We start from the raw sequence: 27,720 nt of genomic DNA on the forward strand, positions 1-27,720 counted from the left end.
CTGGTGTGTTGTCTTGTCTTTTGTTTAACCTGCATGTTTATTTTGTTTGTTGTTTTCTTTGATTTGGTGCATGCGGTTATGCAGTTCTGTACTGTTTCTCCCTATGCTTGACTCGCATGCTTTTCTAACTGTTGGCCTATTGGTATCTTTGAGGTGTGTGTGTGTGTGTGTGTGTGTGTGTGATTGTGATTGTGATTGTGTGTTTGTGTATGCATACTGTGACCAGGGCAGCTTCACTGTCAGGATCAACCTCTGGGCCCTGGTGGACAGCCTGACTGCCTCCCCTGCCCCTGCCTGAGATAAGTAGCCTTGTTAGCCTAGTTTGATAAATAGGCTATTGGTGAATGAATGATCGCCATATAATTACTCAAGCCTTTTACCAACTCTTGTGTCTCTGTTCCTCCTCTCTCTCTCTCGCTCTCCCTCTTCCGGACAGGTGTGGTGGGTTTCCCACAGGCGGCAGGCCAACCTTCAGGTGGCGGAGTTCCCCCTTCACTTTTCTCTGCTGTGTACAACGGGTGCCTATTCTGAATTGCAGTGTAATTGCAGTGTCATTATCCTTCACGTGTGGTGCGTGTCTTCTGGGTCCCTCCTTTTCCCCCTTTTTGGAAATCCTGCTCGCTGTGGTAAGCCCCCTGCCCTGCTCCACTCCCTTTGATCACGGGTCACAGGTTAAGCTACGGCGTAACAGTGTGGTTGCCATCATTAACCATCCAGTAGATCTGACCCAGGCGTCTCCCGTAACCTGATGCATTGTTTTTATGGTTGAATCTGTGTTGTATGTATCAATAAATTATGTTAACTTAACTCTTGTCTCTGGCCTAAGAGTGTACGAATCTGTGTTGCCTTGTGGGTACTATAGGGAATATAGTGTAACTGGTCCTAGGGTGTAACCCCCTAGGTGGCGTAGTCGACTCCAAATTTCCTTGCCACGTCACAAAAGCTCGCTTCAACCTGTTGAATGCTAATTGTTTAACGACACTTAATAGAACAACGTTGATTTTTGGAACTTCCATAGAAACAGAGCAGAGACTGTATAATACACTGTATAGAACTGTGTATTGTATAATCCAATTTGAATATAACATGGCCAAAAGCTATTGTAGCCTTCTTTCTATCTGTTAAAGATCAACAGATCAGTGATTTACGCCTATCTGCTCGCCAAAAAAGCTGGTATTGTGTTTCCTGAATCCTTACATTCAGGCATTCAAATTAAACTTCATTAAAAAACATGTATTTTATTTCTGCATTTCCTACCAATGTATGATGATTGCATGAGGGAAACATCCCAAAACAATAGCACCCATATAATTGTTGCTGTTTTGAGAAGTATTTCTTTTCTTATGCAAGCATCATGCAACCATGCAAAAGCAATGAAACTAATTATATCTTACATTAGTAAAGCAGTCCTCTGATGTGCATGTCACAAAACATTTAAGTGAAAGTGCATGTATAACAATATGGGCATAATAATGATTGTGATAATGATAATGACAATTTGATTTGGAGGGAGTGGGGTTGGGTACGTGTAGATGAGCCCTATGACCCCAAAGTCTGCCATGACTGGGCCTCAGGTCAAAGAAGTTTGAGAAAGGCTGGTCTACATAACCTGCATCAGATTGAGGTTTGCAGTGATGCGCCTGAAGGCACGGGTTGAGGACCCAGTCAGTTACGTCACAATATGCACATTTGTTCATACCTACGTAATCACCATGACCAAAATTGTACTTTTTTTTTTTACTTTGAATCTTGAAAAAAAAAAATATTGACCTACCTACCGACCCATTTTTTTGCAAACAAGAATATTTTTAAGGATGGCTTCATGACTGTGAAAATGGCTGACATTGAACCACAGTGCTTTAAATGGGAGCCCCCAGTATCAGTCATCAATGCATTCCAATTCCCTCCCACAAACACTTACAACACACAACATCACTCATAAACACACACACACACACACACACACACACACACGGACAGAACCACCACTGTTCAAGAGACCATTTTGGGGCTAAATGTGCTTTTTCTCATTTGGTTGTTTTCTGTTTGTTTAGAGCAGAATGATACACTGCTGTTCAAAGGGCCCATTTGGGTGAAATTATTATTATAATTTATGTTATTATTATTTATTATTATTTACTATAGGGTTCTAGAATAAATAAAATAGTGTGTTTGAAATAATGGAATTTGTGCTCTCTCATGAAGCTGGGTCGATGGGACATGGGGAGGGTGGGTCTGTTGATCAGGGGGAAGGGGGCGTGGCGCCACGAGTAGTTCAAGCAGACGTAGGACTTTCATGTACTTCGATCAGGGGGGAGGGGGCGTGGCACTGTGCCAATGCCACGCCCTATCCCCCCTAAGAAACAAAGTCTCACTCCTTGCAAACATGTAAAACTTGAGAGCCCTGTGCCAGCTTGTGCCAATATATCGTCCAAAATGCATTCTCCACATTTTTAGCTACATTTTCATGTACCACATCAGCATTTTTGTTCAGTGAATCTTTTGTAAATTGCTTTACAATAGCGTCGGTCCCTTGTCAGCCCTTTTTTTTTTTTTTTTTTCAAAAAAAAAAAAGTGAATAGAAGTACATTTTCCTGTTGAATTTAACAATCCAATCAAATCAGGTGTATCGTGTGTAATTCTCCCTCTGCAAAGCTCTGAAAATGGCTATAAATTCATTATGTGAAAAAACATCACCACCTTTAACCTTTGGTTGGTTGGTTGTTAACATTATCACATTGTCAGAGCATTTTTATTAAATTGGGCTTGATTTTCAAAAAGCCCGTTTTCATCTTCTCATTTCACCACGTGGACAGTTAACAGGATTTTTTTTAATTTTACCATATATCATTCTGTATGTGAGGATCATCTGCCCAAAATTTGGGCTTGTTGCTGAGTTTCTTCATTGAGATAAGATTTTTTACAAATATTGTCTATAAATCCACTGAATTTGTACTTTATCTGCAGTACCACTTTGCACCACATGTGGTGCTCTTTTAATACAATGGAAGTCAATGGAAGAGTAAGAGAGTCACTTGTTTGCTGCACATATCCAATCTAAACACACAGTTTATGGTTCATATGGTTCAAGTAAAAAGGGGTTTCTAAAATTCAGTGCATTGTCAGATGCATAAAAATCAATACTAACGATTTATCATCTTTTTACAAATGCCTCTTGGATCCACGAGTCCTCAAACCTTGTTATGAATACTTGTGATGAAAACACACATGGTCATCTTCATCAAGTGAAATACCTTGATGAACTGAATTTTAGAAACCCATTGTTTCTTGAATATGTTCCTTTATGACATTAATTTTCCACCTTCTTTCCCAGATCACATGGAGACGAAGCACTGATCTCCATCTTGATGCTCTTTGTCTATGTATCACAGAGGACTGCATCCCATGCATATGACGATGGATATAGACTTTGCCTAACCAGTTGGCTAGTAATTATTAAAGTACTCACATAGGCACTATTAGGTTAAAGCTGGTGTAGAAAACTCATTACAAAGATGGTAATTATGCTAAATCCTCTTGCTGCATGTATGATGACCAGTCAGTCTTATGTGTGTATAATTTACTTGATCAGTTTATTTTCTCTAGATAAAATTTATGTATGAGTAGTATGTTGTTCATGTTGCAATAATTATTTGGACCAATTCAACTATGAACCATAAACTGTGTGCTTAGATTGGATATGTGCAGCAAACAAGTAACTCTCTTACTCTTCCATTGACTTCCATTGTATTAAAAGAGCACCACATGTGGTGCAAAGTGGTACTGCAGATCCAGTACAAATTCAGTGGATTTATAGACAATATTTATCTCAATGAAGAAACTCAGCAACAAGCCCAACTTTTGGGCAGATGATCCTCACATACAGAATGATATATGGTAAATTTAAAAAAAATCCTGTTAACTGTCCACGTGGTGAAATGAGAAGATGAAAACAGGCTTTTTGAAAATCAGGCCCAATTTGAAAAAAATGCTCTGAAAATATGAAAATGATAACAACCAAAGTTAATGCATGGACAGGACCTTATAATACATATATGTGTAGGAAAAAAAATCTGATGAATTTGTGTCACATACTTTCTGAATGAGAAGCCCTCAAAAGTGATGTCTTTTCACATTATGAATTTATAGCCATTTTCAGAGCTTTGCAGAGGGGAAAGTACACAAGATACGTCTGATCCGATTGGATTTTTTAATTCAACAGGAAAATGTACTTCTATTCACATAGTTTCACTAATGTGTGTGAAATACCAAGAGAGCCAATAATGCTGGAAGTTGAACAAAAAGGATTGTTCACCACAATGCTTAAAATGACTTGAAGTTTCAAAGGGCTGTAGTTTTGCAACGATTAGTTATCCAGATATACTATTTAAGATCTATGCATGGATTTGGTCTACAAACACCTGTGATTTTTTTCAGATTTTTTCGGAGAGGGTCACCTGCCAAATTGTGCTGAAATTGGGTGATTTCACACGGAATGACCCTTCTAGATGTCCGTCATATTAATTCTGTAAGAATATCTGAATAATCTCCTCCACCATTACCAAACCCTTAGGAAGTGGGATTAACACCTTTAATTGTTCTGTGCCAGGACAGACAACATCTATGACTACTTTTAGTTTGGATTTTAATCTTTTGCTGTTGAACCCATGTAAGGGGAGCCTTGTGCCCCTTACGTCCAACGGTGAAAATGGTCATCCTGACTTGATATCTACTTGCTAATCTCTTCTGATGTCATTTGACCTTTAAAAACATTGATTGCCACAAACAGGGCTCTGATTATTTTTCCTTTATGGTTATTTTTTTCCCCGGAACTGTTTGTGACTCGGGTGGGCTAAGTGGAGTGGAAAGAAGGTGGACAATCTACTGTCCTTGAGAGGTTGGCTCTCTTGTGCGCTATAAAAGGGCTCTTATGGTGTTCAGGCATCAGGGAGTGCAAGAGTACGGAGTGGCGCGCCTACAAACACACAGACACGCACACAGACAAACAAGCAGATTCGTTTACAGACCAAGAGTCTGTAGGGGAAGAGAAGACAAGGAGAAACTTCTCAGAGAAGAGGGAGCACACTCTTACTGTGCAACAGGTGAGTCACATTATTATATCCATTTTATGTGCAGTCAGACTATTAAATAACCCAATTTAGAGTCATTTCTCTTACTTACTTAATGGGAAAGCTGTATAATTTGTTTAATTTAAAATCTTGAAACTTCCATATGAATAATCATACTGAGAAAGGTTTTTTATGCTGGATGGAACAATGTTCTTATTGAGATATGAACTCAAAACTTTTCAAATTAACCTTTTTCCTTGTGAACTCGAGAATATCTTAACATGGACTGTCTAAATCAATTTTTTTTCTCATTTTATGAAAATGTGCATATGTGTGCTCATTGTAGGTGTGTTGGCTACAAATAGTTGTTCCGTTTTATCTCTTTTGTCGTACAGATAATTTGAAAGTCATTCATGAATAACAATATATTGTATTGAATTGAATAACAATAAATTGAATTGAATTGCATTGTCATCATACTCACCAGCAACCTATAACATGCTGATCTCTGTCCCTTGCAGATATGTTGAAAGAACTAAAGATGATGTGTCCTGTATGGCCCTTGGCTGTGGCAGTGCTGTGCATACTCACTATGGAAGTCAGCAGTCAATGCTGGGAGAGCTCCCACTGCCAAGACCTTAGCACAGAGGAGAACATGTTGGTTAGTACTCTTAAGAGAGGAGGTTGGGCTGGGATACTTTTAAACTTACAGTAAAATGTAGTGTGTATGGGTTAAATATTTGTATCTATTGATAGTTAGTCATAATGGTCAAAGCCCTGAGGGGAATATCCCGATCCTGAACATATTTCTGTAAGAGAGAAGTGTGTATTGATTAAGGCCATCAGGATTCATTCCATTATCAAAACAAAAACTCTCTACTCTTGAAATGAAATGGAATTGTATATATTTTTGTTGTGTAAAATGTGGACATTTTAAATTAATTAATTATTTCTGTATTTACTGTTGTGTTAAACTAGGACATCTTAATCTAATGCCTTGTGATTACTGTGCCCACTGATAGGAGTGCATTCAGCTGTGTAGGTCAGACCTCACAGCTGAGACCCCAGTGTACCCTGGCGAGGGCCACCTCCAACCCCCAGAGCCTGAGGAGACTGACGCAGACTATTTGCCCACCCTCAACCTTGCCGCCGCGGGCTCCCCCGAGGAGTCATCCCCTGAGGGGAAGCAGGCCTTCCCCAGGCAGGAGGAAAAGCGTTCCTACTCCATGGGTCACTTCCGCTGGGGCAAGCCGGTGGGCCGCAAGCGCCGGCCCATCAAGGTATACCCCAACGGCGTGGAAGAGGAGTCGGCCGAGGTGTTGCCGGGGGAGATGCGGCGCTCGGCGGCGGCGCTCAACGACGTGGACTACGGAGCGGTGGCTGGCGAGGCGGAGGAGAAGGCAGCGCTGGCCGGGCTGCTCCAGCAGAAGAAAGACGGCTCGTACAAGATGAACCACTTCAGGTGGAGCGGGCCACCGGCCAGCAAGCGCTACGGCGGCTTCATGAAGTCGTGGGACGAGAGGAGCCAGAAGCCCCTCCTCACGCTCTTTAAGAACGTCATCAACAAGGATGGACAACAGAAGAAAAGTCAGTAAGCGGGGTTGTGGGGGAGGAGAGTGGGTTGGTGGAGAGAAGGAGCAACAGAGGAGAGGAGATGGATGAGAGGAGAAAAAGTGAAGGAAAGAGAAGGTGAGGAAAGGAGAAAAGGATACATGACACTGACCTGTGAGATTTTGCCCTTGCTTTTTGTTTCCCTCCGTAAAGAGGGGACATAGGCCCTACTTGCTTATTCCTCCCCCTAATGATACTAGTAAGTAGATTGATTTGTAATATTATTGGGGGTATCAAAAGGCTTTGTTGACCACAAGCACTTTGTTTTACAAGTTACTCCATGATTAACACTGCTATCAAGAAATAAATTCTGAATATTGTACATATGCTTTTGTGAGTATTAATGAGAAAATGGGTGAATCATCTAATTTGTTGATGTACTATACTGTAAACTAATTACATGTGATACATAAAAATATTTTATTGCAAGCACTTTAAGGCATGCTTATTTATTTCCATGATGATTCATTTTATCATGTTAAGAATTGAACTGGTAAATAGTTCCTTTAATCTTTCACATGCGAGACTAAAATAATCACAAAGATTACAATCAAGATACATATATAAATAAATACAACAAGTAAAAGACCCCACCACACACACACACACAAACAAACAGTAAGACTTGTGTGTGATTTGATAAAATTATATCTTATTTATTTTATATTCACATATAATCTTTGCACCATTTCCACACAACATATTTACATCACTGATTTAGCACTTCAAAGGATTAAACATTTATACAAAGTCAATTTTGAGATGAAAATGCCTTAAACAGTGCTCTTTTCTGAGTACCTGTCGGACAAACACACACACACACACACACACACACACACAAGAATGCTTAATGGTTTGTGCACAGTGAAAACATGCAGCAACTCAAAGGACGAAGTCTGCCACATACTTCAAAACATGTAAAAGTTCTTATCACAAATATTTTTTCTTCATCAAAACCATTGCACAATTGCACAATCTTCACCATACTCCTAGCAAACAAAACTGGAGAGAGAAAAAGAGAGAGAGAGAAAGGGACAGAGAGAGAGAGAGAGAGAGAGAGAGAGTTGTGTTCTGTTAAGAGATCTTCTCTTCTTAAAAAGTAGCAGTTTCTTTAGCAGCAGGGTGGAAACAAAAGAGACTAATGATGAGGTTAGGACCAAAGCGAGACAGGCTTGTGAAAGGCAGCTATGAGAGCACTAACACTACAGCATATCAGACTTTACAGAACGACATCATGCAAAACGCATAGATCTCACTGAGAGACATGGAACACACGTAGTACAAACAAGAGGAAAGTGCATATCAGTCAACAACAGCTGGGGTAGGAGCAGCAAACAAACAAAAGAAATAATACCATCTAAAAATAAGCTCACGACAGCACACAACAAAGATGAGACAGGCAATCCAAGTAAGTAGCATGGAACACAACAGTACAACACAAACATGAGGTTAAATATGAGGTACGACATTTTCAGATGATGCAAAAGGACTGAGAGCAACGATTTAGTGTAATCGTTTGAATGATCACTTAATCTTTTGCAAGACCAACAGGCTACCTCTAGAAAACAAGAGGCAGTGGTATCATACACTGTGTCCTTGCTGCAGCTTCACACAATCCACTCCAAGCATCTTCCCGAGCTAACGACCACTTAAAGCTCAAATCACCTTAAACTAAATGGCAGATAGATGACACACATTCTGTCATTACAATCATCATGTTCATCGCCGTTCACATGAGAGAAATATCTTTGCCTAGCTGAAATCCACTCCCACTGAGATGTTATGCTTTCCCACTCTTGAGATGAAATATAGTGTCTGAGTGTGAATTATAAGAAGCATGAGATGGAATATTGTTGATGTATATATCAGAGTATAGCCATCACTTAATGCCGATGACAAATATAGTATTTCACTGACAAAAAGAATTCCACGTTTCTTACAATAACATCAAAATGTAATTGAACAAACTTATTCAAATGAATCATCTTAAAATCTAACCCTGTAAAGGCATACCAATGACCTCTTGAGCTTTCTCTGAAGCTTTCCAGAAATAACCTTGCCAGTGTCTGTGTCTGTTCCAATGGCTTTGAGCTAATTCCTTTCAGGGATTATTGCTTCTCGGTACAAAATTATTGCAGCATATTGACACGCCACATATACTAGACACACACATGCACTACAAGATATGTACTGTACTACACTTGCACATGTCCCTACTAGGAATCTGTGGTGAAACAGTTGTCTTGATGAGAGACTACACAGAGAACACACGTGATGACTCTTCTTCATCATTCTTACATTCTTTGACAAAAGTTGAACGTCGACGTTTAAGGCAGTCTTCATTTTTTGTACAAGTATGCCAATTAATAGCTTCCACCGAGTATCTTACATATATGGATATCCATACAATTATTCTTGCACCTTACAAACAAAAGCAATGCACAAACAGACATTCCAAAGGGAGGCTACAGTGTGTAGCATTGAATACATTCGGCTACTTCAGTGCCTTTTTTTTAAGGTAGACATGATGAGTTTGCACTCTGCACTGACCCTGAACAACTAACATGATTGCACCCCAACAAACAAGAAGAAAACAACAAGCTCCTAACTGATTAGTGGCTTGTTCAATGCATCTAAGTGATTCATATATATATAACTTCTTTTGAAGGGTTGTTGTATAATTCCCACGTAAATCCATTTTTGTTGTAATCATCATCATCATCATCATCTGATCTACTATCTACATCATTTTCCCTCAAATGTTTTCATGATGACACCTGCACACTCATTATCCTCTTATTCTGATGTAGGTGACAGATGCAACACAAACAAACAAACATAACAATGGGCTTCACAGACATATGGTTCTCTCAGTAGACGCAGAGGTCGGGGAACTTCATCTCGTAGACGGGTATGGAGCGGCTCTGTCCGTGTGCAGTAGAGACCGTTCCTGAGGGGCTCGGGGGTGGCCTGGGGGAACGGAGGTATGGGTTTAGTCCAAATGACAGTTCAGTCAGAAAGACGTTGACACAAATATTTAACGTAACTACAATGGCAGAAAGGTTAAAGCTACATACTGTAGCTAGTTGTGATGCTTGTACTGTTCCATACCTGATTGTGATTTCAAAGATCTGGTTGAGTTTACTCTGCAGCAGTGAGGCCTAAGAGGGAAACACCAGTTAACAGTCATTCTGATAATCATCTTCATCAGTAGCAGCTTTTTCATCATCATCATCACTAACATTATTATCGTCACTTTCTTCTTCTTCTTCTTCTTCATCATCATTTTCATCACATCATCATCACTTGCTTTCCCTTGCTTTTGAAAACGTTGTGGATTTGTATGCCTTTTGTCAATGTGGTTTGTGTATTTTCTTTTCTGCTCTTTTAGTGCATAAAGCTCTTTGGACAACGTTAGGGTGTTCTAAACTGCTACACAAAGGAAATGCCTTGACCTGACTGAAGAGCTCACCCGTGCACCACAGTGTGCAGCGATCTCCTCAAAGGGCGCCGTCTGGAAGCGCTCCACCACCAGCCTCCTGCGCTCCCTCTCCTGCTCCTCCATAGTCACGCTGTCCACTGAGGGAGCACAGGGAGCAGACGCCATCAGCCAACACATACGCTACAGCGCTACCATTAGGAGACCCTTACTTTATTGCCAGCGATTTCAACCAAGGTTAATGTTTTTTTCTGTCCTGCCATTGGGTATAGGCATAGGTATCACCAGACAGTTCTATGAGTAAGTAAGTCCTCTCCAAACTTGATAATGCCTTGTATTAGCAATGAGGAGCTGAAAGTTCCATATGAATACAGTTAGTTAAGTAATTAAGTGCAGTAGTCTTAACAGGCAGCGGTAAAGGCAAGAATTAGGACATTTCTTGCATGTCCAGCTCAACAGTTGACCAACAATTGTTAATCCTCAGAGCTTCAAACTCTTGAAAAGTTAACATACCGGTACTGGTCACATATGATTATTTTTGTCAATGCTAACCGATCAGTGATCAGTATTTACCAATAGCTTGCTTCAGCGTTTCAAAGGTGATCTGTTCAGTTGGAGTTTTCTGTGGGCACAGAGAAAAGAGCTTTCATGTGACTGCTGCAAAGCAAAGTTTAACCTGAATAGCTGGAGCACACACCTGGAGGGCAGGCCTTGGACTGTTTCTTATAGATAGAAATAGAAAACAGAGGACAGTCAAGGGCCACGCGCTCATTTAATATAGGATAGAAATGTGCTTACTATATCACTTATCAGGCTACACTGTCATTTATTTCTCTCTGAAATAGTTCTGCTTTCCACAAGTTTGAAACATGTTTCTATGGTTATATTTGATAGCCCAATGAATGACCTCACTGTCATATGACCCAAAAATAATTATTATTAGTTAGTAAATTAAGCTATGGGTTGTCTCTGTCTGTCTATCTGTCTGTCTGTCTGTCCATTTGTTCATGTGTCTGTCTCACCGGCTCTCTCTCTGGGCTGTGTCTGGAATCCATCTCCAGCTGGAGAGAGATGGTGTCCCCGATGCTCTTCCTTTTTGACAGCCTGTCCTCATCTGAAGGGGACAGACACAACAACCACAGGAAAACTCAGCCACTAATACACACACACGCATACAAACACGGCATGACCTTTCAATTGTGCGTCACCTGTCCTTGCAAGAAAACAGTTTAGTTTTGCACTTTATTCAAGCTAAAATCCTTATTAATGTTGTCCGACATGTTATTTGGCTGATTGGATGCAATTGCACAGATAAAAATAAACTGAGAATAGCATTAGCAACACCAAGGTCATTGGTCCACTCAACAGCCACTGAGTATATTATTACTCTTTTCAGTATAAGGTAACTAGCCCCTGATGGAAGCATCTACATTAGGATTACAGGTAATCAGGCGGACCGTACCTGTTATCTGTGGAATGTAAGGAGTGGCCAGCCTCTCTGTGTTGTAGCCGCTCCCGCCCAGCGTCTCGGCTATTTTGGACTGCAGGAAGACAACGTCTCCTCCAGGCTTCGGCAGGCTCTCTGGCAGTCTGAGAGGGAGAGAGAGAGAGAAAGGGAGAGAGAGAGAAATGGAGAGAGAGAGGGAGAGAGAAAGGAAGAGAGAGAGAAAGGAAGAGAGAGGGAGAGAGAGAGGAAGAGAGAGACAGAGAAAGGAGTAGCAAGAGAGAGGGAGGAGAGAAAAGGAGACAGACACACACACACACACACACACACACACACACACAGAGAGAGGGAGAGATAGAGTGAGATTAAGAGACAGGGAGACAGACAGACAGTACACAGCTGAGCCATCACAGTCTAGCATCATGAAACATTATTTTCAGATAACATCTTTAAAGTTGCATGGGGCAAGAGTGTCTGTAATGTACTTTCTGATCAGAGAGAGAGAGAGAGAGAAACCTCTCTGAAGCCAAACAGTGCCAAAGCTCACAGGCTCTCTGGATCTCAGAATATTGTGAAATATTTCTTTTAAAAGCCTTCAGCAAAGCCAGGGCAAATGTTACCCCCTTACAAATGATGCTCCGTTGCTTCAGGGCGAGAGAAGCAAGAGAATAGAAGAAGGGCCAGACAGAGAGAGATAAAGAAGCACATGGACCCTGTATGGACCATGGCAGGGATACGTCCTTTTAAAGCATCTTTCATATAGGCATTCATAGATGCCTCAGATGATTCACAGGAGTTTGAAAGAAAGTACAAGGAGAAATGGACAGGTATTTGCTTGCTCTGCAGTGACTCAATAGAGAGTCGATTAGCTGTATACAGGCAAGGGGCATGAAAGGCGGCTATTTAATATTGATCATCATAGAAAACTTGCGTCGCTATTTCAGCTCCTGCCAGTGCAAATGCTTGGCTTACAATTGGTTTGAAAGTCCACTAAACCATGAGTCATCCGACAGAGAGAAAAATACGACGTAAAAGAGAGGGAAAATGGATTCTATTGTAAGGGCAGCTGACCTTGGTTTATCCAGGAATACATCCTCTGGCAGTAAGTAAGGGACCTCCTTCTGTCGAGCTTCAATCACCTGAAATGGCATTAAGGAAAAACTGTTGTTTCTGCGGATAATTTTCGAACAGATTGAGAGAGATATTGATTGAGAGAGACACTAAACTGCAACCATTTCTAAGATTTCTAAGTGACTATTTACATTTCTTAGTGACCACCACTTCATGAGGATCTGAATAAGATCTGGAAAGGAGAAAAAGGTGTCCAACCTCGTGTACGTGCTGGCAAAAGGTGGGCACGGTGGTCAGCTGGCCGATGAGGTTCAGGTAGGCAGCCGAGAGGGCATGAATGGCACAGCGATTATACACAGGAAGTGCCTCCTCGCCTGCCAAGTCCTGGGGAGAGAAACAAAGGCACAATGGTGGTGAGTTGGAGGAAAAAGACCCCCACTCTCACCCCCACACACTACCTGCCCGCCCTTGGATAGAGCTGTCCCTTGGATGGAGGGCCTCCAGTTTCAAAATGAAGTGACCCGTGCAACTCCCTTTAAGACACCCACCCTCAGGCCTAGCTGTGCTAATCATGGGCAATGCCTAGAGGTGGCTGTACCTGCAGAGCCAGAGCCAGGCGGATGAGGTCCACCACCACCTCCTCGTTGGCCAGCTCCACAGAGAGGAGAGCCAGCAGGGAGAAGAGCGACTCAAAGTGGTGCTGGGCGCTGTTCTCCTCCTTGCACACCAGGTAGATGTGGCGGTAGAGCCTCTGGGCATTCTGTTAGGGCAGGAGAAGATGAGGGCCCAAGATGTTGTCAATCATTTTTGCAGTTTTTTGCTATTGGGGGCAACAATAATACTATAATTCTAAGAGTGTGAATACTACTACTACTACTACTACTACTACTACTACTACTACTACTAATAATAATAATAATAATAATAATAATAATAATAATACTAATACTAATAAGAGTCCTTTTTGCAGATTTTATCTCTGCGTTTCACATAATACACCTCCTGTTGTTGATTCAGAAACCCTAACCCTAACCCTTGACCCTAAGAAAGTGGGACCCCATAACCCTGTAGTTATAGGAGACATAAAGATTGAGCAAGTAGCGTCCTATAAGTACTAGGAATCCATGTTGACAATCAACTAAAATGGAATGTGCAGGTAGAGTGTCTCTGTGCCAAGCTGGGCCAGAGACTACACTTCTTACGCAACCAATTATGATACTCTTCTACAATGCTGTATTGTAAAGTTTAATCAGATATGGTATGGCTGCCTGGTTTGGCCCACTCGCAGTACAGCTCAAATCTAAGGTGGAGAGATTAGTAAACAGCGATGAAGGTAATGAATAGAAGGGATTACCCATCCCTTCAATCCATTTTTGAAAAGAGGATGGTAAACCAGGCACATAAAATTCTTGATGACCCAACTCATATTCTCCATACCGAATACGAGCTACTGCCATCAAGGAAGCGGTTTAGGGCCATTATCTATAAGAGCAACCGTTTTAAGCAGTCCTTCTCCCTACGTCGGTGGCTCTACTGAATAAAACAAGGGAAGGGAGGAAACATACATTTTAGAAATCTCCCTGGATCAGATCCATGTCCTGCATGTATGTGATTGTTGTCCTGCATGTATGTGATTGTTGTTTACAGAGAAGGCACTTTACAGCCCAAGACAAATTTCCCCTTGAGGGACAATAAAGTATATCTTATCTTATCTTATCTTATCTTAATAATAATAATAATAATAATACGTTTATTTGATATAGCACCTTTCTCAAACCCAAGGTCTATTTTTGTGCATCTCTAATTGTCACTTTATTGCATTTGTATGTATTTTCACACATACAACAATCAAAAATTCAAAAAAGACAGGCAGAATGTGCAGGAATACTGTTACTGCTGCTTACTTTTTATCCTGAATAAAATCATTATGATTTATGAAAAGTTACATTTTGAACAAAGAAATATAAACTGCACTGCATGTAAACTAAGAAACATACTTTGGATAATACATTATTAACATACTGCATGCTGAAGCATTACTCTGGTCCCTCTGGTACATTGCAATGCATTTCAAGTCTTAAATATTTAATTGGATTAACATATCCTCATTTCATATTTTGTGTATGTGTGTGTCTATGAGTGTATAGGAAGACATTACCTTTTTCATGAAGAGATTGTCCTGACGGGAGCATTTGTCCAACTTCAGTTTCAACACTGAGATATCTCTGATTATACTGAGAAACAGGAAGGTGGTGTCCATGTTAATGACATATTCCTATCTGGAATATCCTGAACTAGTGTACACCTGCAGTGTACTAATGTACTAAATTTATTCCACTATGAAATCATTCATATTTTCAGACTGATTTAATTAACATGATGATGTAACTTGTGTTAATGTTTTAATATATAAATATATAAATCTTTCATCTGTTTTTCAGATTATTCAGATGTTTGTTTCACTGTTTGTTTGTTTGTTTAGATTTCCCATCATTGCAGTGCAGCCTGACCTAATGGGGGAGAACTTGAGACGGTTGTCATGGCGATCAATGAGGCTGATGAGAATGTCCAGGACCAGCAGGCGGACCTCTGCGTCCTCCATCAGCGTGAAGGAGAGCAGTGGGTCCAGGAAGGACGTGGGCAGGGCCGTCAGCATGTTGGTGGTCTGGAAGCCCACGGTCACCTGCAGGCAGACAGGGAGGGAGAGCGACGGAGGGTGTGAGAGAAAGAGAGAGAAAGAGAGTGATGGAGAGGGAGAGGGAGGGAGGGAGAGGTGTGAGGCCACCGAAACAGATGGAGAAGGGAGGAGAGGTCTGTCACGTTACGTGCGTATGTTCCAGTGTTGAGTCAAGCGTCTGTTATACAGAGACAGGATGCCATTCAGAATTAGTCAGGAAATGTTAAGCCTTTAAGAATACTACTGCACCTGAACAAGTGACTTGAGCAGCATGACTTGAATCATGCGACTGCCCTCAAACCTGAAAGAGAACAAAGGAGAAGCACACTGTTAGACAGGTCTCTCACAGGATCCCTGGGGCATGCAGACTGTGTCTCTTTTTCAACAGACACTTGAAACTCTCCCACTTAGTGAAGCACAAAGCTCGTCATTTATTCATGAGATCAACAAACACACTGGCACACGCATCCAAAATGAACTGGGACACTAAATTGAAATGCAGACAGGGTAGTCTATGCAAGGCAACAAATCCTGCATAAACGGGAACAGTTAATGGCCTCCCAAGAGGTCATGTCAGCGAGGAAAATTAGGTTCTGACTTTTGAACAGCTTTTGAAACAGCTAAAATGTGTAGTTACGTCACATTGCCAATCATGGGTACCAGTTCCATGCTTAAATAAGGCCAGACATCATCAGTATAGGGAAGGAATACTAGAACCACACATTATCAATAGTCTACTCCAGATGCCAAAACTAAAGTTATGTCCAGCCATATATCTGTCCCTCCAGCTGATGCTACCCATGACCTCTAACCCAGCATTTCATTAACCAACAAATTCAGACCACTGATTCAACAACCGGAAGAGAATGTTTTTTTAACATTGATTGTTCCACCCCAAGTATGTTGTACATAGTTATTATCCCGAAGAGTAAGTGCATTAATAACAGCAACATTACATGCACAACAGCACCCTGAACCAAAAGAACACCAAACCTACAACTTCTCACCTCACCAAACAGAAATACTGTCTATCACTGTTTTAAATCAGAGACACTACAAACATCATTATTCTAATCCATGAATTAATATCATCAGTAGTCCACAAGCTACACAAACATCTTGACTTGTTTATGTTACACATGCAGTACAGTATATATCATTAAGCTTGGTTCAAAATGTACTGTATATGTCTAATCCATGGCGTGTATATCACATGCATGCATATAGATAGATAGATATGTATATATATATATACTTTTTTTATAGATAGATAGATATATATATATACTTTATTGATCCCCAAGGGGAAATTCAAGCAAATGCATAATTTGTCACATATATCATATGTATGCATGCAAATGTCTATTCTACATCTCTACTCTCTGAAGCAGACCGACAGACAGGTGGAGCCTAGGCCTCTATGCTATGTGTCTAGTCTAGTCTAGTCGGCTCGGGGGCAGTACATGCACAGCGCTGCTCTCAGAGGGTTCTCCCACCCTGTGTTGGCCGAGCCCAGGGCTGGGTACATGCCGGGCACCGGGATCTTCCCCATGATGAACAGCATCACCTCCGAGCGCTGGTAGGTCGGGAGCGTGCTGGCAAATGAGCCTGTGGACACACACACACACACACACACATGTAACAGACAGACAGACACACACACACACACACACACACACACACACACACACACACACACACACACACAAACACACACACAGGATATATAGTATATTAATGTAACAACAGAGAGTGAATCCATATTATTTGCAACAGTTTTTAGTAATATTACCAACTAAATCCACTAATTTAATGTAAAGTTTGGTTGATCATGTCTGCATTTATCATAATAATAACAATAAACTATGCTCTTATCATAATATGAATCAATGTCTTTTTTTTGTCTTTACCTATCAAGTGATTTTAAATATCATCATATGCATTTTGTTGCATTATGCTTCTTGCATTATGCTAAAGCGACTGCTGAATACCTAAACCATACACTCTTCTGTGTCATCTACAGTATTAATGTGTACTACATAGCAGTGAAAGAACCCTCAAGCTGTAAGTTGTTGGTAATGATTACTCATGCACATGCACACACACACACACACACACACACACACACACCGATAGTCTTGATGACAGATTCCTGTAACTGTCTCTCCTCATGCTCTTTGATGATCTTAGTGCCGATGTTGCTGTAGTCGTAGGCGCCTGTGAGCTCATAGTCCACACTGAGGCGCAGCTGCTTCAGCAGGGTGTTGAACACCTCCAGCACTGTGGGCCCTGGACACAACACAGCACATTACTGACATCCCAACTACAGTTACTAATACAGCTTAAAAGAGTAAACAAGTTAAAAGGTATCTACTAATGGTTAGGGCTCTAAAACCCTATTCTGTTCAGTTTCAATGTCCGTTATTTCCCCATGTTGATGACAGGGTCCCAGAGATCCCTCTAATGGTGTGAACATGTACTGCAGCTTCCCCTACCTACGGAGCCACTGGCTTCAATCACGGCAGCCTCGGAGAGCACCTCCACTATCCCAGCACGCACTTTGGCCGAGCTTTTACTGTTCGCATCCAGGTGGCCAAGCAGCTGTTGTATCACCAGGTGAGAATGCTGGGACTGTGGGGTATAATATAATATAGTATAATATAATATAATATAATATAATATAATATAATATAATATAAGTCTAGTCTATGTTTTAAATAGAATGTATTTTTTTACCTGAATGGAGTACATGATGATCTTGAAACAGCGCACTGCAAACGTTTTTCCCTCCCATAGAGAATGGTTATCCAGATGCCTTGAGATACAAATACATTTGGTGCAATCAGCATCCATCCATGTGATAACAATAAACAAACTGCACTATTGTTTTTTTTTCATATATGAAAAAATGAAAGCTCATTTTAGGTTGGAGAAGTTTGTATCTTACAACAATGTTGCATGTCATTTCACTGTGCTAGGAGTGTAGGAGTCAATACTGTATTTATTTTCAACAACACAATATGTTGTTTTCTAAATAAAGGTTATAATATACACAGTCAATATTCAAATGTTTATGTACGTAAAATAAATGTTTGTTAGTGAATGTTGAAAACAAACTTTAAAATTAAATGAAAAAACACAATATACTGCACCATACTGAATCGTAAGCCCTGTATTATGATGTACCACAATGCACAGCCCTGGTGAGTTCTAATGCACCTTTCTCACTGTTCTGGCTCCTGTAATCGCTGCACCGCTGGACTGTATTCTTCCTCTTAAGGTATCTGCTGCCACCTCACTACGCATACTGTAGGTGTACATGTGAATGCGTGCGTCAGCGGCAGTGACTCACATGAGGACGGGCTTGACGGCGTTCTTGATGTTTCCGTAAGCAGCACGGCCCAGCAGCTCCCTGAAGCAGCGCTCGGTCAGCTCCGCAGGACACTCCTTATCCTTCTCTGCATCCGGAGAGGGGGACTGGCTACAGACAACACACACACACACACGGAGCAGAGAGGAGATACTGAGACTTCTCTACAGGGACATGGTAAAGCACATCATATTTGTGTTCTTTTATTTTTGTGAAATAAGATGAACATATCAATTATACACACATTCTCTACACATATGCATAGCACACACACACACACACACAAACACACACACACACACCCACACACACACACACACACACACACACACACACACACACACACACACACACACACACACACACACACACACACACACACACACACACAAACAAACACAAAAAAGTTAGGGCCAGAGTAATACTATGCTGCTTTCTCTCACCAACACATGGTTGCCCTAAGGTGGAATCATACACATACAACACTTTCCCTATGTTGTGCAAAGTCTTTCCCCTGGGGATCAATAAAGTGTCTATCTATCTATCTATCTATCTATCTATCTAAGTCATCTATTTATAGTGGCATATTTATTACGCACTGCTACTGTAGGAGTCTGTGTTTGAGCTGCAAGATGCCATTTGGTCTAATCAGAAAATCTCTACTCAGCTCTCTCTCTCTCACACACACACACAGACACACACACATACACACACACACACACACACACTCACACTCACACACACACTGCACACTGCAACATTCCCTCAATCAGAGAGAGAAAGACAGAGAGGGAGAGAGAGAAAGGACGAGCAGATGTAAAAGTATGTATGTTTGTAAGACGAAGAAGGAGGAGGAGGAAGAGGAGGAGGAGGAGGGGAAAAGAGAATCTCTAGACATGTAATTCTTTAATATGGACTCCTTCACTGTGGAGATATGCAATTAGCATACTGCTGACCGTCGCCTTTATGGCTCTGATAAGATTGCCCTGTTCTAACTTGTGCACTTGAGCCCTGCTTCATAGCATTACATTCTGTGCTAAGAACATTCACCACTAATTATATCTGCATGAGTCATTCCACTATGCCTGTAATACACTTAAACAGTGCCCACTGTAGATGCCAGTTATAAGTGAGGTGCTGTCCATGGCTGTTGTTCTATTTCAGTCAAATCACAGGGTCAACCAAGGCATCATGGGTATGGGCTTTCATAGGACACTTCTGATATCACTTTAAAATAATTTACAAAATCATTTACACTTTAACCCATTCGCGCTGGATGCTGCATGACGCAACATTGACCCTCCCGCTGGATGCTGCGTAGCGCAACATTGACCCTCCCGCTGGATGCTGCGTAGCGCAGCATGCTTATTTATTATCTAGGTGCTACAGAGGCTTAGATATTACATTTTGGTAGACGTTGACAATTTTTAGTATGTTTTCAGTAAACCCTCAGGAAATAAGGTTATTTAGTCTAGAATGCCATAGGATTCTATAGGCGTTTTAGCAGGCATTTTAGGAGTAAATGGGTTAAATAAAGAATAAATATGTGAATATGTAATTTCCCAGCAGAATATAAACATCAGCATTCTACATTATTACACTCTTTGTGACTCACCATGAACATGGTGAACCTGGAAAGTCCCCCAAATCGGGGTATTGTTTCACCTAATATTTCATTGAACAGTTTCCTGAGTTAAAGTGAGGGATTACTACACACATTGGTGGTTGGCTGATAATGAGACCCAAGCATGCCAGTGGCCACAGAGCAGCACTTTAGTGTGATAGTAAATGTGTACATGAATGAACAGATGGGCAATGGTTACACACTCTCCTGAGGCTCCTGAACTTACCCAAACAAACTCCTAAGATTTCCCAATTCGCCACAACTACATGCAAGCTTGCGGTTTTATGGTACTATGACCACCGCATAGCGAAGCGGCTTTAGTCAGAAATTATTTTCTTCCGGATTTTTTTTTCTCCAGTGATTTTGTGTCAATGATTTCCAGGACACTGAAAGACCGGGCTGCACAAAACTTGGTGGGCATGTAGCCCCACAAGGATGACACGGAACCAAAAGGAGGGTAGGGCGGACGCAGTTTTCTGTGAATATCTCGAGAACCGTAGGGGCTAGGAGGACCACATTTTTTTTGTATGTTGGTCTTAGGGGGCCATGTCAACCCATCCCATAACCACTCCATTTGTATAGCGCCATCTAGTTACAAATGAAAAAGCAAAAATGAAGTGTTGTAATCGCAGGTATCTCTGGCTGACATGACATAAGTTTTGTGTAATTCTGTTCATAGGGGGCCACACAATAAATTAATATATGTATATTTTATTGACTGTACACTAAGCATGCACAAACACGCACTAATGAACACTCATGAACACACGCAAACACACGCATAAAGATACACGCACACACATGCAGGCACACACACACACACATAAACACACACACAAACACACTCACACACAGGTATGCACACACTCACACACACGCACACAGGCACACACACACACACACACACACACACACACACACACAGGCACGCACAAGCACACACACTCATGCACAAACACACACACATACACACACACACACACACACACACATGCACACACACACACACACACACAGGCACGCACAAGCACACGCACTCATGCACAAACACACATAAACACAAACACGTACACGCAGGTATGCACAAACACACACACACACACACACACACACACACACACACACACACACACACACACACGCACGCACGCACGCACACACACACACACGCACGCACGCACACACACACACACACATAAACACACTCACACACACATATAAACACACACATGCAGGCAAGCAGGCACACCGTTACCCCCACACTCACAAGCGAAAATACACACACACACATGCAGACAAGCAGAAAACACACACACACTCACATGCAGGCAAGCAGACACATGCATACACACACACACACACCATTACGCCCACACACACACTCACAACGAACACACACACATACACATACACACACACACACACATAAAACAGTAGGGGATGGAGTAGGAGATGGAGACAAATTGATAAGTGTGATTCATTTTTGCGGCGAGAATGTGCAGGCTTGAGCAGCGGTCATATTTTGTATCGCTTTGCGTGGGCGTCATGGGCGGCCCTTGAGGGCTCAGGCCCGTCCAAACAGGCCAATATGCCCCTCAACTGAGTTCTCTCCCTGACATAAAAAAATCCATCTAAATATTATTAAGGCTATGATTGAAGTTAAATACACACTGATGTTGACCACTTAGCCTACTCAAAATGAAAGATGACACGGACTGACACTTGTGTCATCTAATCTACTGTTGATTGTGTGCCCAAACTGCGCGATGAAGAGGGATTCTGCACTCAGACACCGTTGCAGCAAGTGCCACCGATACATTTACCACCACTCCTGCAACGCCAAATGAGCATAAATCTTGACTAATAGGGTTTTTTGACACTGCTACATAAGAACTCCAGTAACAGGTCTCACAATAGATCTGGGAAGATAATGGAAAATAAACCAATCAGAGCGTCATCTCACATTCCCTTTAACAACAGGCACGCTTGTTCCATAGCGGAATGCTATTATGATGACGGATTTGCCAGGCGCAGCCAGGAACGGTTCACATCGCTATAGTCAGTTGGGAACAGTTTGCTATTGATTTTTCCTCCAAAATGTAATACAGAAATGTCACTTTCCATGTTTTGGAATCACTCTCACTGAATCACGAGGTTATGAATGCATGGTGATATTTTTGCAATGTAATCTAACATTGCCTCACTATAGACAATGCAGATCTGTCAGATAAGCTCTCCTCTCCCGTGCTGCTGCTGGGGCATTTGGGTTAAATGGCATCGGCATGCAGTTCAACATCACGTCTCATTAAATCCTCTAATATTTCCTAATTTATGTCATCAACACATCCGTGATTCGTGGAAATGTGTTCGCTAGATTTATACCTGTTTTTTCACATCGAACACCACACTGATTTCCCTTGTGTAGCAATATTTGTCCTTGTAATTATGTATGGTTTGGAGAAATGGGAACTGCGTCATATAGATGAGAGGAGCAAAGTGCATTGAGCAACACAGGTGCCCAAGCAAGCACTCCTGCAGGTGTAAGCTACGGCTGTACCTTACCAACAGGCAACTCAACAACGAGAAAAGTTTCCAAGTTGACCTAACCAACTCTGCACAGTATCCCATTAACTGCATGACAGTAGGCTATTTACGATATTTATTTTATGTAAAGTAGAGTTTGTAAACACGTTATCATCAACTTAATGCACGCACAACTTTTGTTTGAGCAGGAGAGGGAATAACAATGAATGGATGCAGCAACTACAAAAATTGTAGCCAAGGCTACTTGCTGCTTTCTTTTACTGTCTATGGTTGCTTGTTAACAGCACATAATAAGCTTATTTAAGCAAATTCACAAACTCAAGACTTCAAGGCCATCATGGATATAAAACGTTTTTTGAAAAAACGAAAGGATGGAGGGAACATACAGTAGCAAAGTTTGGAGTTATTTCAGATGGGCTACAACAAGGTAGGCAAAATTGTGGTGCTTGTCAAAACCTTAGCGCAGCTGGAATAATGCGTATAGGATTATGTTAAAGCGCACACGATATTTAAAGCCATACACAACGGTAAATTGGAACAAAACTAAAGGTAACTTTAGCCTTTATAGGGCTGTATAAAGTTGTCCAAATTAATAGGTCGTAATTAGGCGTTGTTGTTGTAAAGATATTGCATGTAGATGTACTATATAGGCTACTAAATTTTTAGTTGACCAATGCACAAACAAAACCGGGAAATGGACAAATATTATCAAGGTTTTGAATGTTTCCATCTGTGCACAGGGTGTCTGTAGATCGGTCTGCATAGCATTCATTTCTGCAGGCCTGTGGCCATGCATGCGCCCTTAAAATAGCATCTGAATTTGCACCACTGACTTTAGACCAGGAGGTTCCTGGGGCCTATTGCACAAAAGCAGAATTACGACATCCGGGATAAGTTACTGAGCTGCGCTCAATGAATCCAAAACACGATCGTACAGGCTTAATTGGTTGCACAAAGAGCAAGCCAGGATGAGCAGACACGGATTCATCAAGCCAGGTGAAACCTATCCTGGATAAGTGCGCGCTCACGGCTCCCTCAAATAGACCCCGCCACCGATCACAGATTCACTGATTCACCATGGCAACTAGAGGGGCTTCATTGCTTCTTCTACGGTGTGAAGTAGGTAGATAGCCTTCTCACAACAGCAACAAACAGCAACACCTCTGTTAAGGAGAATATTGCAACTAGTTCCACGACCACCACGCGTGAAATGGTTAGGCACTCCCGTGACGTCACATTGTCGCATATGCAGGTCGGGAATGGCGAGTATGTAAAAGTTATTTAATGATCACAAACGTTTAAATAATGACAGTGGGTCTAGGTATATGTGATAACAATGTGTAGTGGGCAGTGGAATAACTATTGGTTTCCGTTTGTGGTGACTGCTGACTGAGATAAGGGATGAGATTAAATAGATCCTGGAACTTAGCCTGGTCTGGAGCAGGCTAGCTCCACAGAATAAATCGCCATGGTGATTTATACCATAACATATCCTGCTGCCCCCTAACCCACTTTTGTGCAACTGGATCACGGATAAATTGAGCCAGGATAACCAAGATATCCCGGCTTAATCCCTTATCCTAGTTTTGTGCAATAGGCCCCTGGTCTGTGGCGGAATTGTTTTCTGAAACTGCAAAATATCAACAGGGACCGTTTGCGCCGGAACACGCCCCCTCTTTTCACTGAAACGCCCCCGTGGGCGCACATGTACCTGTGGAGGGGAAATTCCAATAGAGCTGCACAGTCCCGCCCACAGCCAAAACGTGGTTAGGTGCCGGATGTAAGATTCCCATTCATTTGTCCCATCGACGTTTGGAAAAAAATGTCTTAGGCTAACCAGCTACGGCATAACTCATAAGCATACAACATATCATTTCGAGTGAAAAAACGAAGAGAAAATCCAAAAAAAGTCAAAGGTACAAGACTGTGTACTAGAGGCCTGCGCGGGACAGATTTTCCAGTCCCGCGCCCGCCCGCTCCCGCAGTGTTCAGTCCCGCTCCCGCCCGCTCCCGCAAAGAATTATGATTTTCAGTCCCGCTCCCGCCCGCAACTGTAATACATTGTCCCGCTCCCGCCCGCAATTCCCGCATGATTCCGACGTTCACCTACTGCTCAAGACAGTTATTGACATTTGTTTGAGGAATTAAACACTGATTTCCTTCTGCGTCATACACGAGTGAGAATGACTTCCAAATATCTGATTTCAAAACTTTCGATTTTTTCACGGTGAATGTACCTCTCTTTAGACCAGCACTTATTTCTGAAGCATTGTGTGTTGTTTCGCTAGAGGAGCTCTGCTCTTCTGCCATGATCGGAGAGCAGAACGGAAGAGCCAGAATACGGAAGAGCAGAACGGAATCGGAAATGTGTGCGAGATTACACATCTGCAAATCTACATTCAAAAATGTTTATTAATAGATAGGCTACCAAATATAATATCCAGCACATTGTGTTATATATATGATATACATTGACCAATAGGTAATTTATGATTTTATTTTACATTTTAAAACACTTTTTTAATTCGCGGGACTGCCGCTTATCACTGCTCCCGCCCGCACCCGCGCTGTGCGCTCTCCCTCCCGCCCGCTCCCGCAAGGAGCTTTCAATATTTGTCCCGCGTCGCACTGCTTTGCGTTGGGTCCCGCGAGTCCCGCAGGGGCAGGGCTCTACTGTGTACATATTTTTATCCCATACATACTACTCATCCCATAAACCACCGCGCCTCACTGAATAATATATAAGCAATGCACGAACCAGCGCGAAATTATTTCCAACCGGTGACAGCACCTTTTCCTCCAAATAGTGATTTTTATATAGTGAATGTGCAGTTAATAACAGTTATTTCAGGAGTAATCGTGTAAATAATAGTGTTTTGATATTGAATTTTATATTTATCATCGTGTATTTTATATCGTGTGTGTCTGCCGTTAACGTTAAGCGGTTAACGTTAACGGCAGTGCTTCGTAACGTTACCTGACTCATCCTATGCTGTCATCACTGCTCAGTCGGGCTGATGCATGGACTGGTGCATGGTCTGCTCTTTGACCACCATATTCAGTTTATTAATTTGCCGTGAATTATTACACAAACTGTTCATTAAATGCACGAAGTATTCCTAGGTTAATGATTGATATGAATCATACAGTATTGTAATGATCTGAGCCTAGCTGTTGATGACTGTGCTCCCATGATGCTGTTCGTTTGATGTGTTATGTTGAATGTTAATGTTAACCATACAAGTTACCAATGTTGTGCGTCCTGACTGTCGTGTTTATGTTTATAGTTGATTACAGTGTTCATAACCGGGTCTAACTAGTGTGTGTTTTAGATACAGCCTAAGATAGATGTTTAGTGCTGGAGCATAAGGGTCAGGTCTGGCCTGGAATTATGTGTTCGTGTGTTTTTGGTGCATAACCAATAAAGATCATTTTAAGACAACCTTGCAAAGTGTTACATTGGTGTCAGAAGTGGGATGCCGACCCCTACTGGACGGGAGGAGAAAGCTGCGACCGATACCCCGGCGATGATGAGTTTCCTGCCAAGACGGCTCTTCGACAGTGCGTTCGCCCATGGCCACCTGCTGGGCCCAGCAGACGGAGCCAGCCTGCAGCGTGACCGTAACGAAGAAACCCGCCCCCGGCCACAGGAGGAGACAAACCGGGCTAATGGCAGCATCCCGCCACTGGAACCCGCTCCACACGGGAGCGATGGAAATCGGCTGGTCCCCGGTGCGACGGCGGCAGAAGGGCGCTCCAACGCCAAATTGCCCCGCTACAATGGTGAAAGGCCGCTGGCGACATACCTGGTGCAGGTCCGGCTGGCAGCCGAGCTGAATGGCTGGTCGGCGGAGAGAACGGGCATACAGGTGGCGTTGGCCCTGGAAGGAGAAGCGCTACAAGTATTAGAAGACCTGCCACCGGCAGAGCAAGCAACCTGGACTGCCATCGAGGCCGCTCTGCAACGACGATTCGGCCAGAGGATCTTCACCAGCGATGCTCGAGAACAACTCGCATCCAGACGGCGGCACAAGGGCGAGAGACTGGGCAAGTTCGCGGCTGACCTGCAGCTGTATGCCCGGCGGGGCTACCCAACGTACAGCCAGACTCTACATGAAGAAATGGCACTGGAAGCGTTTGTGCGAGGCATCCACCCGGAGCGGCTGAGAGAACATCTTCGCCTGAGCGCCCCCAGCTCGCTGGCCGTGGCGCTCGCGGAGGCCGAACGGGTGGAAAACATCTTCCACACAACGGAGTCGAGGCATTGCGTACGCCAGACATCGATGAAGGAAGACGGGGAGGAGTTGGAGACGACGCGACAGACCAGAGCACAGCCACCACAACGCCGCCCACGCGAGGGGAAGAGGCCGGCCAGCGGAGACGGATGCTACCGGTGTGGTGAACCGGGGCACATCGCGAGGTACTGTCCCGCCCCAGCACCCCTCACGCGCGCGCCCCAGTCAAACTAGAGGGGGGTGGCACGGCGGGAGGGATGCCACCTTCAAGTTTCACTACCTCCCTGGCTATGGACTGCATACGACTGGGCCGGCTCGGCCAAACAAGAGGACTCTATGTGGACTGTACGCTAGACGGGACTCAGTGTCGTGCCTTGATCGATACTGGCTCCACCATCTCGCTGGTGCGCCCCGGTCTCTTACCCGGCACGCTGGTAGCCAGACCCAGAGGCTGGGAAGAGACAAAAACACGCATCACAACAGCGAGCGGAACTGTATGGACAAAAAGCGGTGTGCGTGTGCATCAACGGTGAGACGGCGAGCCGCCGGCTTTGGTTGGCTAGCATTCAGGATGATTGCATTCTCGGCCTGGACGTGCTAGAGAAATGGGGGGCTGTGGTGGACATTTCCCGGTCC

At 42.7% G+C, this 27,720-nt stretch overlaps 2 protein-coding genes across 3 annotated transcripts in view; one reads left to right on the forward strand and one right to left on the reverse strand.

The window, feature by feature from the left end:
• Positions 1 to 5,592: 5,592 nt before the first annotated feature.
• On the forward strand, positions 5,593 to 6,664 carry pomca (proopiomelanocortin a). Its single transcript, XM_076299670.1, has 2 exons — positions 5,593 to 5,730; positions 6,092 to 6,664. Exons 1-2 carry the CDS (start codon positions 5,593 to 5,595, stop codon positions 6,662 to 6,664), a joined length of 711 nt encoding a protein of 236 aa, XP_076155785.1.
• A 707-nt stretch (positions 6,665 to 7,371) lies between these two features.
• The window catches only part of efr3ba (EFR3 homolog Ba (S. cerevisiae)), a 37,304-nt gene continuing 16,955 nt past the window's right edge, over positions 7,372 to 27,720 (reverse strand). For both annotated transcript variants that reach the window (XM_076299668.1, XM_076299669.1), the window contains exons 7-23: positions 18,664 to 18,792; positions 18,048 to 18,126; positions 17,807 to 17,942; positions 17,442 to 17,600; positions 16,808 to 16,919; positions 15,561 to 15,612; positions 15,145 to 15,317; positions 14,793 to 14,868; positions 13,233 to 13,394; positions 12,893 to 13,018; positions 12,635 to 12,702; positions 11,582 to 11,709; positions 11,142 to 11,233; positions 10,693 to 10,741; positions 10,153 to 10,259; positions 9,792 to 9,841; positions 7,372 to 9,650 (exon numbers count right to left, since the gene is read on the reverse strand). In XM_076299668.1, the coding sequence (XP_076155783.1) occupies positions 9,551 to 9,650; positions 9,792 to 9,841; positions 10,153 to 10,259; positions 10,693 to 10,741; positions 11,142 to 11,233; positions 11,582 to 11,709; positions 12,635 to 12,702; positions 12,893 to 13,018; positions 13,233 to 13,394; positions 14,793 to 14,868; positions 15,145 to 15,317; positions 15,561 to 15,612; positions 16,808 to 16,919; positions 17,442 to 17,600; positions 17,807 to 17,942; positions 18,048 to 18,126; positions 18,664 to 18,792 (1,798 nt within the window). In that variant the 3' untranslated portion in view covers positions 7,372 to 9,550. The remainder of the gene's footprint in view (positions 9,651 to 9,791; positions 9,842 to 10,152; positions 10,260 to 10,692; positions 10,742 to 11,141; positions 11,234 to 11,581; positions 11,710 to 12,634; positions 12,703 to 12,892; positions 13,019 to 13,232; positions 13,395 to 14,792; positions 14,869 to 15,144; positions 15,318 to 15,560; positions 15,613 to 16,807; positions 16,920 to 17,441; positions 17,601 to 17,806; positions 17,943 to 18,047; positions 18,127 to 18,663; positions 18,793 to 27,720) is intronic.

Source organism: Alosa pseudoharengus, unplaced genomic scaffold (assembly GCF_046254945.1).
Source record: "Alosa pseudoharengus isolate Yale_2024_CS ecotype anadromous, Long Island Sound unplaced genomic scaffold, YU_APseudo_1.1 YU_APseudo_1.1_scf_22, whole genome shotgun sequence".
Taxonomy (NCBI): Eukaryota; Metazoa; Chordata; class Actinopteri; order Clupeiformes; family Clupeidae; genus Alosa; species Alosa pseudoharengus.